This window comes from Chelonia mydas, chromosome 5, assembly GCF_015237465.2.
Source record: "Chelonia mydas isolate rCheMyd1 chromosome 5, rCheMyd1.pri.v2, whole genome shotgun sequence".
Taxonomy (NCBI): Eukaryota; Metazoa; Chordata; order Testudines; family Cheloniidae; genus Chelonia; species Chelonia mydas.
Window position 1 is genome coordinate 101999976 of NC_051245.2, and position 17292 is coordinate 102017267.

Consider the following 17292-nt stretch of genomic DNA (forward strand, 5'->3'; position numbering starts at 1 on the left):
GATAACATTCAGGTAATAGTCAAATGAGTTATTATCCATGTAAACGCTATTGCAGTCTCCTCGCTCTCACTTCACTGTCGTCAGTCATTATGATTAGGCGCTAAGGTGCCTAGAGGCCCTTGGCTATGAGAAAAGCTAATTTTCATCTCTCAGTCTGATATGTTCGCAAGTGTAAATGCACAATGAAGGGTGAGCTGTGTTGTGAAATGATAATATTTTGAAAATATGTGGTGTGAATTTGTTGCTCTCAAAATGGCAAGCATTACTGCAGTAACTAGACTAACAACTAGGTGCTGGGCAAACTACAAACAATTGTCAATGTACCTCGATCCTATTTTGCAACAGCCCTGCTATTCCAGTTCTAGGTCCGTCATTAATGCCGAACAATTTGCTGACTGACAGGGAGCCAATACAGATTAGGATGTTCCCACTACATTCACTTTCATTTGTCACTGGAGTCATAATTTGAACCTATGGGCTGCTTTACGTGGGTGGATAGCTGGCTGAGGTGGCCCTGGAGGAAAGGTGCCTGTACAAGGTTTCCCCCTCAGCTAATACAGAGCTGACATAAAGACTCTTCTGTGCTCCGTCACACAATTCCGAGTGTAGAAATATGGGTGAGGGTGTGCATGGTGTGCTCTGTTCTCTGGCTATATTGGCCTGGCAGAGCATCCCACACAGTGAGTGGTTCAAAGCCAGCAGATGTTCTACCAGGAGCTAAGCCCAGAGTTCAGGTGATACAAAGGTGACAGTAAACCTTTAAATTCTTTTTGTGTATATATACCAGCTAAGCAAGGAATCTGCTGATGCTCTCGACATTTATAGTTTGATCATGTGTATATAGCAATCAGTAAACATCTAGCAGGAATGCACTGGTGTTAGCAAAGTATAAATTGCTTAAGTATATTAAAAAAACAACTTCCATAAATCTCTGGCAAATAAGCAGCTGCACTTTGTTAAACTTCATCTTCACTATGTGACAAAAATGAAGTTGGGGAAAAGTAGCACCATTGCTGATAACTATCTCTTTCATACACATTGCTTTGACATTGTGACATCAAACTGTTAGGAGTGTTTCTTTGGTCACTAGTTCCTTCTCACAAAGACAAACAATATGTTTTGTTGGCCCATTAGCAAGATTATAATGCTTGAAAAACGCATGATAATAACTCCCCTCTACTTATCAAGTTGTAAGAAGCATTTTACTGCTAATTTCAAAATTTAATTGCTTAATCACTGATTTGAGAAACATTCCCTTGTTTGTAAATAGAGCAGAGACTGCCGGAAGCTGGGTCCACCTGCAGAGGGAGAGGTGGTCCAAGTGAAGTGGCCTGATGGAAAACTGTATGGGGCAAAATATCTGGGAGCAAATGTAGCTCACATGTATCAGGTGAGTGCCCATATTTCTTATTATGTGCATATTAGGAACTTTCTTTCAGATGTCTTCATGTGTATTACAAACAACTCATTCCACACCAAAGTTGGCCTGGCCATACCATAGTTTTAAAGTTCTGGAAGGTAGGGGTATGAGGTAAGTACTGACTCTTAAACAGTAATGCCTTTACCTTATCAAATAGAATTGTCCCAAATTGTTTACAATTGCTGAGCTGCTGTTGTAGCTAATTATTGCTATGTACAATCCTGTAACTTTACAATTCCAAAGGAAGAGAGTATAATTTTATAGGAACTCAGGGTTATTCGATGGACTACATCCTATAAAGCAAGACTTCAGTATGATATTCTGTTGTTCTCTCCATGTTGTTTGCTTTTATTAAGCATTGGTAGCCATTTAATTAGTGATATAACTGGGCACCTGACTTTAATCAGCTAGCGAAGTTTCACAAAAAGGGATGAGAGAAAGGACAATGAAAAACATAGTTTAAATAAACACATTTTCAGCTGTTCAATGTGGCAATCTTATATTAACTAACATGTACATTAAGGCATGTTATAAACTTCAGAGAGAGAGGAGAACTCAGTACTGTGGACAAGACTAAAGAGCTCAGTCCTGATTTCAGAGGCAGAATAATTGTTTGTTTTCAGAAGTGCATGCTCTGAAAAAAATCAGTCAGCAACGTTGAGTACCCAAGTGCATGGTAGAAACTACAATAAAACAACCACAATAACAACACATAGGGAAGAATAAGAATATAACTTTTTGTTATTTAGATAGAGAGAGAGACATATTTGGTATTTATATACATTTGTGTGTGTGTGTGTGTGTATATAAATCTTTTTACTTATATAACTCTTTCCATCTGCCGCTCTCAAATTGTTTTACAAAAGTGGGCAAGTACTATAATATCCATGGATAAATTAATGCACAGAGAGGGTAAGTGACTTGCTATGTCATGTTGCAAGTCTGTGGCAGATGTGGGAATCAAACTCGGGTCTCCAGATGTCTGGTCCCTTATGCTGAACCCTACACCTTACTGCCTCCCTTATATTTAATATCTGCCTTATGCTTTGAATATAAGTTCTATATAAAACTTTAAGGATTATTGTTTTATAGTACTATTCATGTTCAAAGCTGTGACGGTTGGATCACAGAAACCCCCTTGGGACTGTCAGCTGATGTGCTGAGACTACCTCTGAGCCCGTTTTCCCTGGCAGCTTGGGATTTCAGTGCCCTGCCTGGTTTGAGCCAGACATGCTTGCCTGCTACAAACACAGACCCAGATCTGAACCACGTCCCCTAACAGCTGCAGGCTTAACTGAAAGCAGCTTAAGAGGTATTCCTATCTCCAGCACGCAGATACCCAGCTCCCAATGGGGTCCAAACCCCAAATAAATCCGTTTTACTCTGTATAAAGCATATACAAGATAAACTCATAAATTGTTCGCCCTCTACAACACTGATAGAGAGATATGCACAGCTGTTCGCCCCCCAAGTATTAATACATACTCTGGGTTAATTAATAAGTAAAAAGTGATTTTATTAAATACAAAAGGTAGGATTTAAGAGGTTCCAAGTGATAATAGACAGAACAAAGTAAATTACCAAACAAAATAAAATAAAATATGCAAGTCTATGCCTAATACAGTAAGAAAGTGATTACAGATGAAATCTCACCCTTAGAGATGTTCCAGTAAGCTTATTTTACAGACTAGCTTCCTTCTAGTCTGAGTCCAGCAATCACTCACACCCCTGTGGTTACTGTCCTTGTTCCAGTTTCTTTCAGGTATCCTTTGGGGGTGGAGAGGCTATCTCTTGCGCCAGCTGAAGACAAAATGGAGGGGTCTCCCAGGACTTAGACTTTCTCTTGCGGGTGGAGACCTCCTCCTCTCTCTCATGCAGAATCCAGCTGCAAGCTGGATTTCTGGAGTCACATGGACAAGTCCCATGTCCATGCATGACTCAGAACTTTACAGGTGGCAGCCATTGTTCACATGTTACCTTGAATGTCCCCAGGTAGACTTCTTATGTGGATTAGAGTCTTCCAAGCTTCCATTTTCCGTTAAGTGTTTCTTGTGGGGCACTTAACTTGCAAATTGCTTTCTTAAGAAGTTGACCAAATGCCTTATTAAGGCTACTTAAAATCAAACAAGTACACAGCTAATATTCATAACTTCATATACAAAAATGATACATGCATACAAATAGGATAAATATATTCAGTAGATCATAACCTTTACAGAGATATTCTACGTGGCATGTGTAGCATAAAACATATTCCAGTTATGTCATGTATACATTCATAAGCATATTTCCATAAATCATTATGGGATGCAACGTCACAAAAGCATTTTACAAAAAAGCTATGCTCATGACAGCCCTGTGAGATAGGTAAGGAGAGTCATATTATCATCTTCTTTACAGGAGCAGAAAGAGTGAGAGGTTAAGTAACCTTTCCAAGACCACATAGTAGGTCAGTCAGAATTAGAGTCCGGGTGAAACCCTCAGCCCCACTTTGGACCTTTTATGTTGGGTAATAGGACAGGAGCAGCATAAAGGGGCTCTCAGTGCCCCATATCTAGCTGTGGGAGAAATTCCCTGGCACAGGAATTATGGAAACAGCCGAAAGGCTGCCTTTCAAGGACCCCTCGCCAGCCCTGGCACAGAGGACATACCAAGGTGAGGAGGGGTGTATCACAGCACATAGCACTGCAGAGATTCTGGGAAGTGCTGCAGCCCAGATTGCAGCCTGGGGATACTGCTGTAACATCCGCCCCCCCTCTTCTGTGCCAAGTCCTCTAACAATTAGACCAACCATTCTCTACGAAAGGAGAAACTAGAAAGGGGCGTGCGTGTGCTGGGACAAAGTTATATGGTCAGATAAAACTTCAACAAATCTATTTTATTCTGAATCAGGAATTCATGTATGAAAATTCTCTCACATTCATGTGGAATTTGCACAGGGAGCAATGAGAACTAGGCATGCAGTAACCATGACCATGTGCACAAATATCTGTGTCAGTATCGCATGGGATATATTCAGGCCCAGTTATCCTGCGTGAATCCTTGTCATAATTGTGCATGCAAAATCAAGTTTGTATTCTTAAGTGCCACTCTGCAAATCTGCCATGTAAGTGTTTTGCATCTTGGTCAGTTTGTTTGTTTGTATGTTCCTTCATAGTAACCATTTGTAACTTTCGGTAGATGACTAAATTATCCATGCGCCCAATTAAATTCTTTTTGGCAATTTCATTTACACAATTAATTTCTGTTATCCTCATACAAGAAAACCACATGGAGAGAACAACAGAATACACAGACTGATACAGTACAGGTGCAGTTTTTCATTTTTATCCCACTGTCTGAATGTACAATATATATCTTTGGTTTGTCCATATGTAGTAGGGGCCCTTATTTTCTGTGATGAATATCTGCATTTACAAGGCATACAAAATAAAATATACCACACTTAACATAATGACTAGTTTGAAATTCGGCATTTGCAACCTGGTTAAAATTTGGATTTAGCAGTAGTCTGACATTCTGTGTAAATAATTACATCACTGAAAGACTTAGAGAAACCCTTATTAGTGTTAGCCCTTAGCAACATCAGGGTGCATTTATAGTGCACCATGCTAGAGTTTAAGAAAGAAACTCCAATTAATGTTTATGGCAGTTGAACGGCTAGAGCAGTGGCTCTCAACCTTTCCAGACTGCTGTACTCCTTTCAGGCGTCTGATTTGTCTTGCGCACGCCCTCTTTTCACCTCACTTAAAAACTATTTGCTTACAAAATCAGATATAAAAATACGAAAGTGTCGCAGCCACACTATTACTGAAAATTTGCTTACCTTCTCATTTTTACAGTATCATTATTAAATAAATCAATTGGAATATAAATATTGTACTTAAGCTTCAGTGTATAGTATATAGAGCAGTATAAATACGTAATTGTATGAAATTTTAGTTTGTACTGACTTTGCTAGTGCTGTTTATGTAGCCTGTTGTAAAACTAGGCAAATATTTAGCTGAGTTGATGTATCCTATGGAAGTCCTCTGCATACCCACAGGGGTATGTGCACCCTTGGTTGAGAACCACTGGGCTAGATCCTCCAAAGCTCAAACTGGACATATAGGGTTTAGATTTTCTTGTGTGGTATGGCTGCTCAGTGCCACGCTACCAATGTAATCTGGTCCTAAAGCCCATTTAACAGAGCCAGGGAAGATCACCCCAACATCAGTGAATGAAGACCATTCACATCTCTCCTCTGTGCTACCATAGTGGCTTGGAAAGAGAGGCATTGCCAAAGCGAGCTGGGGCGGGGGTAGTGATAGCAATGCCCCAACACCATACTGATCATTGATCAGTATATTTTTGATTCCTTGTCACTATTTACAGCATGGGTTAAATTCAAGCAGGCTTCAGGCTGCTCTAACATGCCCGGAGACCAGTCCTGCACATGTTAGCAGTAGGATCAGGGAGTGTGAAGATGCACTCTAAGACATCTTTGCACCCCATCCTCTAACCTGGGCTTTGTGCGGTACAGCAGCATACCAGGATGTGGCCCAGGTCCTTTATGATGGAGTTAAAATTACTTCTCTTAAGGATTTTAAAAGTTCCCAGCTCTGTATCTTGGCTGTTGTTACTGTATGTACTCTAGGACAGTCGCTGAAAGCTTTTCAACTGTGCACAATTAATCTGACAGATTCCGTTTGTTTGAATGTTTTGATTTGACCTACAGGGCACCATTTTAATTTGAACCAGCAAACCTTATATTTTTGTACGTGCATTGTGCTACTTGGGGCTCCTTGTCAAGGTTCTTTTAGAAGTATACGTATTTCAGTGTATATTTTCACATATTTTATGCCTAATCCTGGAACCCTTACTCCTACATATAGCTGTTACTCAGGTATTTCCACTGAAGTCATAGGAGCTTGCAGGATTGGACCCTTTGTAAGGTTTCTGAAAACTCGTTTTAAATTAAAGTTTCTGAAGGAACTCAAAGTACAATTGTAGATAGTAGCAGACATTCACCTCTTATAGGTGAAGGATTCCCGGGATGGATGGTGGTGTGGGGGAAAAAAAGGGGGGGGGGAAAGCATCTCAAAAAGCATAAATGGTTCGAAGGCTGAGTATTTTAGCATTCCCTGCACCTAGCTACATTTCCTTTCTCATTTTCTGCTAAAGGGGTTCATGTTGGATTAAATCTAAACCTATGCATGATAAAGCTTTTCATCTTCTGAACAGAGCACTTTAAAGAAATTCCATCAGATTCAATATAATTCTGTTAACTGGCATTTCCCTCAGTGTCACTCATACCTCCTGTCTTTTGACGTGGTCTTCCACAACCTTGAAACATAGCATGGTGAAATTAATTTTTACCACTTGGGAAATTAGAAGCAAATGTAAACAACATAATGACATCTTAATGTGCAATAAAGTGATGTTGTATATGTCGGTATTGTTTAGCATTCCTAATCAAATACATTTGGACTTTATATACAAATTTCAGTGTTGGTAGTGCAGTCCTTCTGCATGTTCATGTAAAGCTGTGTCTATGCTTGTGACCGTGCGTGGTTAGATGTACATTGTTATACATTAATGTGTCATGGCTCCCTTATTGTCCCCATCTGAAGCCCTGAAGCATGTTTTGGAAGGACAGAGTAGTCTGAGACAGCTGGCATGCCTGAGGGGTGTGGGCATGTTCATGCCTTCATGGTGGCATGGCCCTGTACCCGTTCTACAGTGCAATGTAGATAGGGGGAAAGAGCATGCACCAGATCCTGGGTAACAATAGTCCTCCAAGGCCATTCTCCCAATGCATTGATCCTTTTGCTGTCTGACCCTTACCAAAATGTATAAAGGTAATAGCAACCTGTGCTGATCATTTAAGATCAGTTCTCCCGTGAACTGGATTGATCAGCACTGGGGATCACAGATCATGTTCCAAGAGCTGCGTCCTGGTCTCTGAAGCATGCCCACTTGCTGATTAATATGTGGTCAGACCATGCCATCCTCCACAACTTCACCCATACTGGCAGGAACATATACCTCTACTGGGAGATTTTACAGAGGCTGGAGGAGGCAGACATTCACTGTACCCCATTCCTGTGCTGGGAGCACATGGAGCACCTCAAGTTCCTGTACCAGAGTGTGAAGGACTCCAATGTTCGCTGTAGGAGAGGAACATCACACATGCCCATACCACGATAAGCTGGAGTGGGTGCTCTCCAAGGCTGAGAGTACTGAGCCTGAAGTGACTCATGATTCTATCGTCAATCCCACTGGCCTCATCGTATGATGGGACACCAACGAGGGGCAGGGTGAGGAGGCAGCAGGGACCTCGGAGGAAGCCCTGGGAAGCCCTGGAAAAAGAGGAGCACAGTAGTCAACACCTCTGCCTGATGGACCTGGTTGAGGAAGTTCCTAAGCCATTGCAGGAACTGGAATCCAAGGCTGGTAAGTTACAGTACACCTCCACGTTCCCTGTAAATAACCCCTCTTGCGTTAGTACTACACGCCTGATGCTGACCCCCACACCTCGTCCCCACTCAACCCCTACATGGTCCCCAAGCAAAACACAGCAGTAAATCAATTATTTAATTGAAATCCTATGAACTACTATAAAGCATTTAATGGAAGCTATAGCAAATTATCAATAAGCAGTCACTGTGCCCCTGTGTCTGTGCATTTCTCAGCCAGGACTCTGAATAGCAATAGGCTGGGCTGTGTAGACCAGAGGGAAAGGAAGGGAGGGAGGAAGGGCATAAGTTATGAAGGGACCCAGGTTGGGAAAGAACAGTTTTATGACATTTATGTTTGCTCAAAGACCCAAACTGCCCTCCCCCTGTGAAAGGGAGACAGTGGAAGGGGTTTGGGTGTGGATGGTGTCTGGGGTGTGGGCTTGCTTATGTCCGGGAAGAGAATGGGTAAATCAGAGCGGTCCATTCTCCCTGTGACCATTGCAAATGTTTATTACCGTTCCCTGTCCCTGGTGAGTGGTATCTCTCCATGCTGACCCTCTCTGCAGAAGCTGGGAGAAGTGGGGGTAGATGAAGCATCCCCTCCAGCAGTTCCACAAACACAATGCTGTGTCCCTTAGTGACAGGAAGAATATACATTTATAGTGCTATTCTGTGTTTTCCAGTCCCTTTCAGTGTTGTTCGCTGGACACGGGCCAGACTTTCTGGCAATGCATAGGGAATTAGGGGCTGGATGGATATTTTCTGTGGGTCTCTCTTCCTTTTCTATGGGAACTCCATCTGCTAGCTGAGAATACAGTAAATTTCCTTCTAATTGCCTCCAAGTTTTGTAAGCATAATTCCACAAATTTTTGGTGTAGCAGATATTCACGCCAGTTCTTCAGGTCTTATGGCAGGGCAAATGTGCTTGGTCCACCTCTCTACTCAGCAGTGAAGGGGGTCATCATCAACATTGCTCTGGCATAGGTGGCTGGGTGTTACCACAGGTCTGGAAAGCCACTTCTCTTCTCCATTCTGGCACCTTCAATACTGCCATGTTCTCCAAATGATGGCCAGCCTTTAAAGAAGATATAGGTAACTAGTAATGTAAATCCTGAAAGGACTCAAACCACACTGCAACTGGCCCCTTGATGCCCTACAGTGCAACATTTTCATAGCAGTAGTTCAAGGTATCTTGCTGTTTTTACCCTCATCTCCTTCCTTTTGGGAGGCAAAAGTAGTCAGAAGGAAGGAGGCTATAACAATAGCATTTCTGGGATGCTAAAATGTATCAATATTGTGGCTTTTGGAAGCACAGTTACCTTGGGTAGGGTGGGATTTCTTAGGTTCCTGCAAAGGAGAAATGAAATATAATGCTCGCCTTGTCTTTGACTTGTCAGGACATTCCTGATGCTGGCAGGGAACCCGTTCAACCAGGAGGGAAGAAAGAGCACCTCAGAGGTAGCAGAGGCAAATGGAGAAGGACCATGCTCACTGGCATTGACAGGAGAAGTCAGGAGCAGTAGAGTTCCTCAGGGTGAGGGAGGATCGGGCTTTTAGGCAGGAGGCGGCACTCATGAACCGGTTCATGGAGTGGGAGCATGCCCATAGGGAATGGGACCATTCACTCATGCAGTCCCTGGTACAGCTGGTGGCGGAATACTTTTGGGGCCTGTCTGCCATTGGACTGCTGCTTTCCTCCAGAACAAGGCAGCACGGTCTCCTCCTGCCGCTTCTCCTCCTCTAGCTGTTGTCCAGGCTGCTCCAGCACCACCTCTGCCAGGGAGGAGCATGCTGGACACCTGACACAACATACTCTGTTAGCACCCAAAACTCTGCACAGGGGAACCCCCGCAAAGCCTGCTTGTGGGGAAAAATAAGCCCCATCTAGTACCTATAGCCCAGTCTTTGTTTATCCCCCAAGCTCCATGCAGGATACCTCTCCATTTGTCCACTGCGCAATATTCCTCAGTCTTTCCCCCTCTTCTCGGGGAGGGTAAGGACAAGAAGACATGTCTACAAACACTAATGTTTTCCCAGTTTCAGGGAATTGTACAATTTTTATTTTTGTTAATTTGTCTCTATTTTTGTTTTTATTTTATTTTTGTTAATTTGTTTTAGTCTTTTGTTTGATGTACGTTTGTAAATAAAAGTTACCATTCACTATACTTGTGTGTGCAGCTTGCTTTCTGAGTATGATCAGTGCGATATTTTCCACATGTTAGGAATGGATCAGTAGGATTCACGACACATGACTGTGATTTCTGTAAATGCGTGGGGCCAAAGAAATGCAATGAATTCTGTCCCTCCCACGTCACCCAGCCCCTAGCCATGAATTTCCTAGTTTTAAAAAAACAACAAGGTTCATTACAGTGAACTAAACTGTGAAGTAACTGTTGTTGTCCAAAGCACCAGAATGAAAAACAGAAAATAAGTTAACTGAACCGTCTTTATGGCGTTGTTAATGACTTAATTGACAATACAGACAAAGGAAACAAAAGTAAATTAACAGTAGAGATATCTGACAGTGAACTGTGCTTTTGCAACGCCTCTTCTCTCAACCTCACCAAATAGTCACTGCTTGCAGCACAGAAGTACTCATGCATAGCACCTGATTAGTGCTGTGAGTAAGGATGTCAGAAAACTCTGTGAAGAAGGCATATGTGAAGCCCATCCCAAAACCTTACAGAACTGTTTTTAAATTACTTTAACAATGCTTAATTACTCCCCATAAAGCAGCGTGAAACAGAGTTGTCAACACGCAACACCAGCGTTGCTCAATGATGGCATTATAGTGCCAATACATTCTCCACAGCACAAAACCACAGCCAAAGGTGTTAAACTGGAGTGCACTCACCCAGTTGTCGGCTTTCAGTTACTACATTACCATCAGCTGTAGGGGATTGAAACTCACTGAAGTATGTCGCTGGACAATCATATAGCATCTATTGAGCTTTTTCAACAGCACCATAACATCAAAATAGTGTCCCGTGGCACTTTCCCAGGTCACTTTCTGGCTCCACGCTGCTCCATAATGTATGAGCTGTACAATCCTGACCTCCTGAGCACCCTGGCGTCATGGACCTTTCCCCGTGTGTCCAGTGTTAGTCTCATGAACTGACTTTGGTTGTCCACTGAGTCTTGGAGAAGAAGTGAATAGTAAACTTCTTAGTTCACATATTCACTCACCCCTTTCAGTGGGCAAGGTATTGGGATGTGCGTTCTGTCAACGTTCCCTGCACCATTCAGAAACCCCATCTTCTGATATCCTACTATAATTTAAGGGACTTTGGATATGGCAACCACACCTGAGTAGATTCCAGTATTGGTAGTGTGGCAAACCTGTACAACCCCCACTCTGACAGTTGACTTCCCAACCTGGGTTGTAACTGACCAATAGTTATCAGATGTTGCCACCTTCCAAAGGGCAATAATCACCTGCTTCTGTACTGCTATGGGTTTCTGAGAACAAGTGATCTGGTGCTGGAAGATTGGTGCAAGCTGCTTGCACAACTCCATGAAGGTCTGCTTCCATAATCTGAATTCTGCAGCCACTGGTCATCATTCCAGCTTTCCAAGATGAGGTGGTTCCACCACACTATGCTGGTTCTCCGGGACCAGAAGTGGCAGTCTACGTATGGCCATACCATGGCAATCCCAGCATTCAACACATCTTTTCCTTGCAACCCCAGTGGATTTTCATTTGCCCTCTTGGTCAGCCATTTTCAGTGTCTCAAATTTTTCTGGACCCATTCCATCCAGTACTGGACGATATGAACATTTGTCCACGGAGCAGAACTACATCATCATGGACTTGCTCCATTTCTTCAATGCAGTTAGGCAGAAGGGAGACATAACTGAGAACTGCCATCACCAAATGCGGCTTACAGTACCAGCAACACGCAACAAGGCAGTTCTCAGAGTGTCTCCTTGGACACACAGGACTCTGTGATACTGCCACTGAAAAGGCAGCGCTATCATCACGTCCTGAAAAGGGCAGTGTAGGCGTGGGGTATATATGCACATCATACGCTCACAGCTCAGCACACTGTATCTGGACACTCAGCAGGACTATTAGGTACAGGTACTAGCAATGCACGGACGGGTACCCAGGAAACGCACAAGTGTAGACGTTACCTAATTGGTGATTATTTTCTGAAGTATGGCTATAACTCTTAACTGTTCAAGGTGTTTCTTGGTGGTGGTTCTTTATTTTCTTTCCTAAAAATAAATAACAATAGATAACTATTTAACTCAAATGTTTGATATCTCTGTAGATAATCTGTCTATTGTTGGAGAGTGCCCGAGGATTGCAAACAATGAGTTTATATTTTTCTAAAATTCCCATGTGTCAAATTAGGTTGAGTTTGAAGATGGTTCTCAGATAGCAATGAAGAGGGAAGAGATCTACACATTAGATGAAGAGCTGCCTAAACGAGTGAAAGCCCGTTTCGTAAGTATTTACAAATACAAAAGTTCTAATATTAATTTACTCTAAAGGACTTTAAACCAAGCTGTGACTTTATTCTGAATTAGCCCTTTATACTACACAAGGATTTTTGTGAAGAGTCAGTGCTAGTGTGGCTATCCAAATTCATCCAAGTAGCAAAAGTGTGCACTGGCCAGTGAGACTGGTCTACTGTTCTGTCAATACAGCCAAATACTGTAATCAAACACACATCTTGACTGCTGACAGGGACATCTTGGTAGAACATCTGTCAGATCGTGAAGGATTAAGTAAGAACATCTCGTGTTGACAGATGAACTGTTCTTTTCATACCCTTATCAAATATATGCAATATTTACGTATATTTTCCAAGTTCTCAAAGTTTATAATTCTAAAAGCAAAAAGTTTAACAAAAAACAACAAAGAACCTGATCCAAATCCCATTAAAGTCAATGGCAAGACTCCCATTGACTACAGCGGATTTTTAATTGGACTCCAAGCTCTCAAATACTTCCCCAGCTCCTGCATAAATTCCAGCTGGTATGCAGCAATCAGTTATTCCAACACAGTACTGTATGTAGAATCCACACAGCCCCATAAGGAACAGAACTCCTTTAAGATTAAGAAATTCTGCGTTCCAACATACAAGTACTGGAAGAGAGAGGAGGTTTGTATTACCTAAGTTTGGCACGAATTCTAAATGTTGTACAGTCCTATATCAGTTACTCAGAGGGTCAGATACTCAGGCTGAGAGACACCATGTTCTTCCTCTCATTTGCATATAACACACGCTGCTCTGTTTCTCAGCAGTCCACTCAAAATCATACACTGCTAGCTAACTGTTTAGTCATTTTTAACATGTAAAATGGAAGCATACGGACTAAAAAAATCTTACAATGTTTAAATTCAAAAGCTAATGAATAAAATATCCATATTGTATTTAAAGATAATCTGAACATATCTGTCAACGAGAACAGCAGCACCGTGTGTTTCTTATTGCTCTAAAGATGTGTACTTGCACATACTGTCCCTACTCTCACATGTATTGTATGAGATTAACCATATGGAAACGAGGTGATTCCCAGGGGATGAGGGGTGGGGGGGTCACCTGCGGAATGTCTATTTAAGTGAGTTTGGAGCAATCAGACAGAGCACTCTGGGATGTAGCTGAGGGAGGGTTTCTTGCAGCTGGAAGATGGAGGCAGGCCAGGATTCTTTGGAGAAGCAAATCCTGACCTTATATTCACCTCGACTACTTCCTCAGCATGCCCACCTGACATGAGCTGCTTCTCCATGTTGCCAGTTCCCAGCTGCAGCCTTAAGCATGCGCATAACACGTACTGGAAGGTGCAGATGGAGTAAGAAGTGACATGGAGGTGGGACTGGAAGCTGGGGAGAGGCAGAGAAGGATGAGGTTGTCTCTTTGCTAAGAAGCGCTTTTCCAGGAAGGTGGCTTATCTCACTCAGGAGAGCAAGAGCTGAGCAAGAAAGGCAATAAGAATGGGGAGGAGCAGAGCTCCTTCTGGCAGGGACGTTCAGAAGTCAAATATTCTAGACTTCCACACCTCAGGACCAGTTTACTTCAGAGGAGTACACTTGTCCTTCAGTGTCCTAAGGGTTAAGATAGATGGTTCTTGAAAAAAATAACAAACAAGCCACCTGGGTGAGTACAGTTGGTTGTTTTTCATTTTTTTCAGAAAAGGCCCCATTACCTCTTGTTGTTTTATAGAGTATATGCAACGAGTTTAGAATTAACTAGACATACTGTAAATCTGTTTTATTGTTGCACTTGACTAAGAACAACAATATAGATGTGGCTGGTTTTTGCTATTCTTTTAAAATAGTGGCATTTTTATAGATCAATATTTTACTTTTGCACGTGACACCATTCACTTTTTAGTGGAATTAAGTATTATTTTAAAACACGTAATTAAACTATTAAATAAAACAAAATGATTGCTATTGATGAGAAGTGCAGTTTTCCCCCCCAGTGGAAAGCCTGATGCTGTTTCCCTGTTATTAACTTGGACTTCACAAACATACAGCCCAGTACTCGAGGTGCTGAGTGCATCTTCGATGTACAAGTCAATAGAACTCAGTCAGAACTCATTCAGAACTCATCTGAATACCCTCAAGTCAGAGGGTACTCAGCTCCTTGCAGGACTAGCCCCATGGTTTATAATGCTGGCTCCACCCTTTCTTTTAAACAGCTCGGGATATATGGTATCTCTTCATCTTGAAAGGGTTTGATCCCATGCCATTGACGTTCATGGGAATTTTGCTACTGACCTCAGCAGTGGGAGTGGGCTGGGCCCTAAAATTCCTGTCGTTTGTCACTTTCATTATTTTTTCAATAGCTTGTCATTTGCTGTTTCAGTTTTTGCCCTGTTTTTTTGTTTTTTTTTTTTTTTTTTTTTTACATTTTCCAGCAGCAGCTGAACTCATGACTCCCTCTCCACACAAGCCATGCAATTGTACAGGGCACTTTTTTAATAGTCTGCATCATACAATCCCTTACATTTAAAACTAGACTGGATAAAATGCTAGATAATATACATTACTGTTGGGAATAAACCTGCACGGGCAGACGGATGAACTGAATCCAATATGATCTTTCCCATCTCTCATTTCTGTGATCTTTAGACACAGTGACAGGTTTCAGAATACCAGCGGTGTTAGTCTGTATCCGCAAAAAGAAAAGGAGTACTTGTGGCACCTTAGAGACTAACCAATGTATTTGAGCATAAGCTTTCGTGAGCTACAGCTCACTTCATCGGATGCATGCAGTGGAAGTGAGCTGTAGCTCACGAAAGCTTATGCTCAAATACATTTGTTAGTCTCTAAGGTGCTACAAGTACTCCTTTTCTTTTGACACAATGAAATCCAAAGCTAGAGTCAGTCAAATGAATTTTAAGAAACCCCACAAACATGTGCAACTAAACACTGTGACGTATTTATTAAAAAAATAAATTCAACATTTATTTAACGTGAATAGATTTTTCCAAGAAACACTATCGTAAAACTGCATGTTCTGAAGCACTGATGGCTTCATAATGATGTAATTCTCTGGGTTAGTCACTGAAATAGTCTTCGGTTTGTCTAAACCAAAGGTACCTGTGCTTTCATGTGCCTGCCCTGGAGAGAGTCGGAATGTGATATCCACTGTGAAACTGAAGGGGTAATTAATGTCTGTTTTCAGTCGACAGCCTCCGACATGAGGTTTGAAGACACATTTTATGGAGCAGATATTATCCAGGGAGAAAAGAAGAGACAGAGAGTATTGAGTTCCCGGTTTAAGAATGAATACGTGGATGACCCTGGGTACCGTACTTTTTTGAAAAGCTCATTCCAGAAGAAATGCCAGAAGGGACTATAAAGGAAGCAGCAAAGGAATAAACCCACACACACTACAGGGAAGTAAACAGATTAAATTTTGGTGGAAAACATACAGAATTCACCGGTGCTTGGTTTGAAGATTGTATCCCTTCATTACATTAAATCACTTTTGGCTAAAATAAATACTCTTGAGTTTTTCAGTGAATTTACCAGTAAACATTTAAAACAATCCCCTACAATTATCCATGTCAATTTCAAATTGCTCCAGATTTGGTTTTTCTTGTTAATATATTAAAGGCTGTGTATTAATTTTGCATCACGGAGTGGAGGAAACTGAGATAAAGAGACACTGCAAAATGATATGCCAAAGAAAACTTGGAATACAGTCCCACTTCCATTTAAGTCGGTGGTAAAACTCCCATTGACTTCTGTGAGAAAAGCATCAGCTCCTAGGAACATCTTAATATATGGCATCCAATAAAGATGACAAAAATTCTCACCACAATATCTGCCCCATCACACTGGAAAACCATAAAGTTTTAATAACAAGATAGGATTACAATGGCTTGTATATTTTCCACAGCCAGGGAAGGACATTCAATTTTTTGTTTTAAAAATAGGAGTTTTTATAAAACATTTTAAAAACAAATGCAAGCGTGTACAGTATTAAGACCTATAAATGCTGTACTTGCATACTTTGTACAGTGCTTTTTACCTTTTTATATCACTACTGCTGTCAGTAGGGTTTGCTGAAGACTCAGTGTGACTTAGATATTTTTTGGCTTCTAAGGAAGAAATCTTCAGAATAGCAAGGGGAGTTTGTATATTTAAAGAGGGAGATTTTGGCAATTATTTTTAAAACATGTTTTTCATAATACTTATTAAAATAGCTGTTTGTAAAATAAAAATTATTTCATTATGTGTTTGTAAAATTAGAGTTTAAATATATATGCTTAACAAGATAGTTTTGAACTAATATAATATGGTCTTCCTTTTTAAATAATAGTTGGCAATGTAATAGTGTTTAAAAATAAATAAATGCCCTTTTGCTTACTAATGTTTGTGTCTGCTGATGTGATTACCCATCTATATAGCTGTGGGAATGAAACAAATCAGAGGCAATACACATGTAAATTCATGAACAGAGCAGACTATAGCTACACAAAGCTCAGTACTGATGTAATAATTGATTTAACACTGTATCATGGTCTCATATCTTTTTATTTTCCCCTCTGTCTTGTGATGCTGATCTTATCGGAGGTTGTAGAGACAGGCTGGAAATGCATTCGGGTTTTCTGCTATTTGCCAGAAACACTGGCGTGTGTAAAGCCAAAAGGAAGCATTATCAAAATGACATAATCTGTTCTGTGTAAGTTGCCCATTAGCAGGATTTCTGACTGGCTGCCGCAGGAAGAAAACTCTCAGAACCCAATTTAATCTTGAGTGCTGCTGTTTTTCATTGTGCTTCTTACAAATGTTCTTATAACTGGGTACATGGGCCTGGAAAAACACTTTTTGTGACAAACCTGCTCCTTGCTATTGAGAAGCACATATCTTAGTTTCACTTTGCAAGGTTATTCTTAGTTATATGACTGGACAGCTAAATCTTTTCACTTACTGCATGACACCTCCATTGGAATTTTAATTTCTTT

The 17292-nt window shown here is 41.2% G+C and overlaps 1 protein-coding gene across 21 annotated transcripts in view; it reads left to right on the plus strand.

Annotated features, from left to right (window-relative positions):
• The window catches only part of KDM4C (lysine demethylase 4C), a 446017-nt gene extending 429320 nt beyond the window's left edge, over window positions 1-16697 (plus strand). For all 21 annotated transcript variants that reach the window (XM_043547717.1, XM_037901932.2, XM_037901922.2 and 18 more), the window contains 3 exons: window positions 1271-1390; window positions 12218-12310; window positions 15504-16697. In XM_043547717.1, coding sequence (XP_043403652.1) covers window positions 1271-1390; window positions 12218-12310; window positions 15504-15680 — 390 coding nt within the window. In that variant the 3' untranslated portion in view covers window positions 15681-16697. The remainder of the gene's footprint in view (window positions 1-1270; window positions 1391-12217; window positions 12311-15503) is intronic.
• The last annotated feature ends 595 nt before the right edge of the window (window positions 16698-17292 follow it).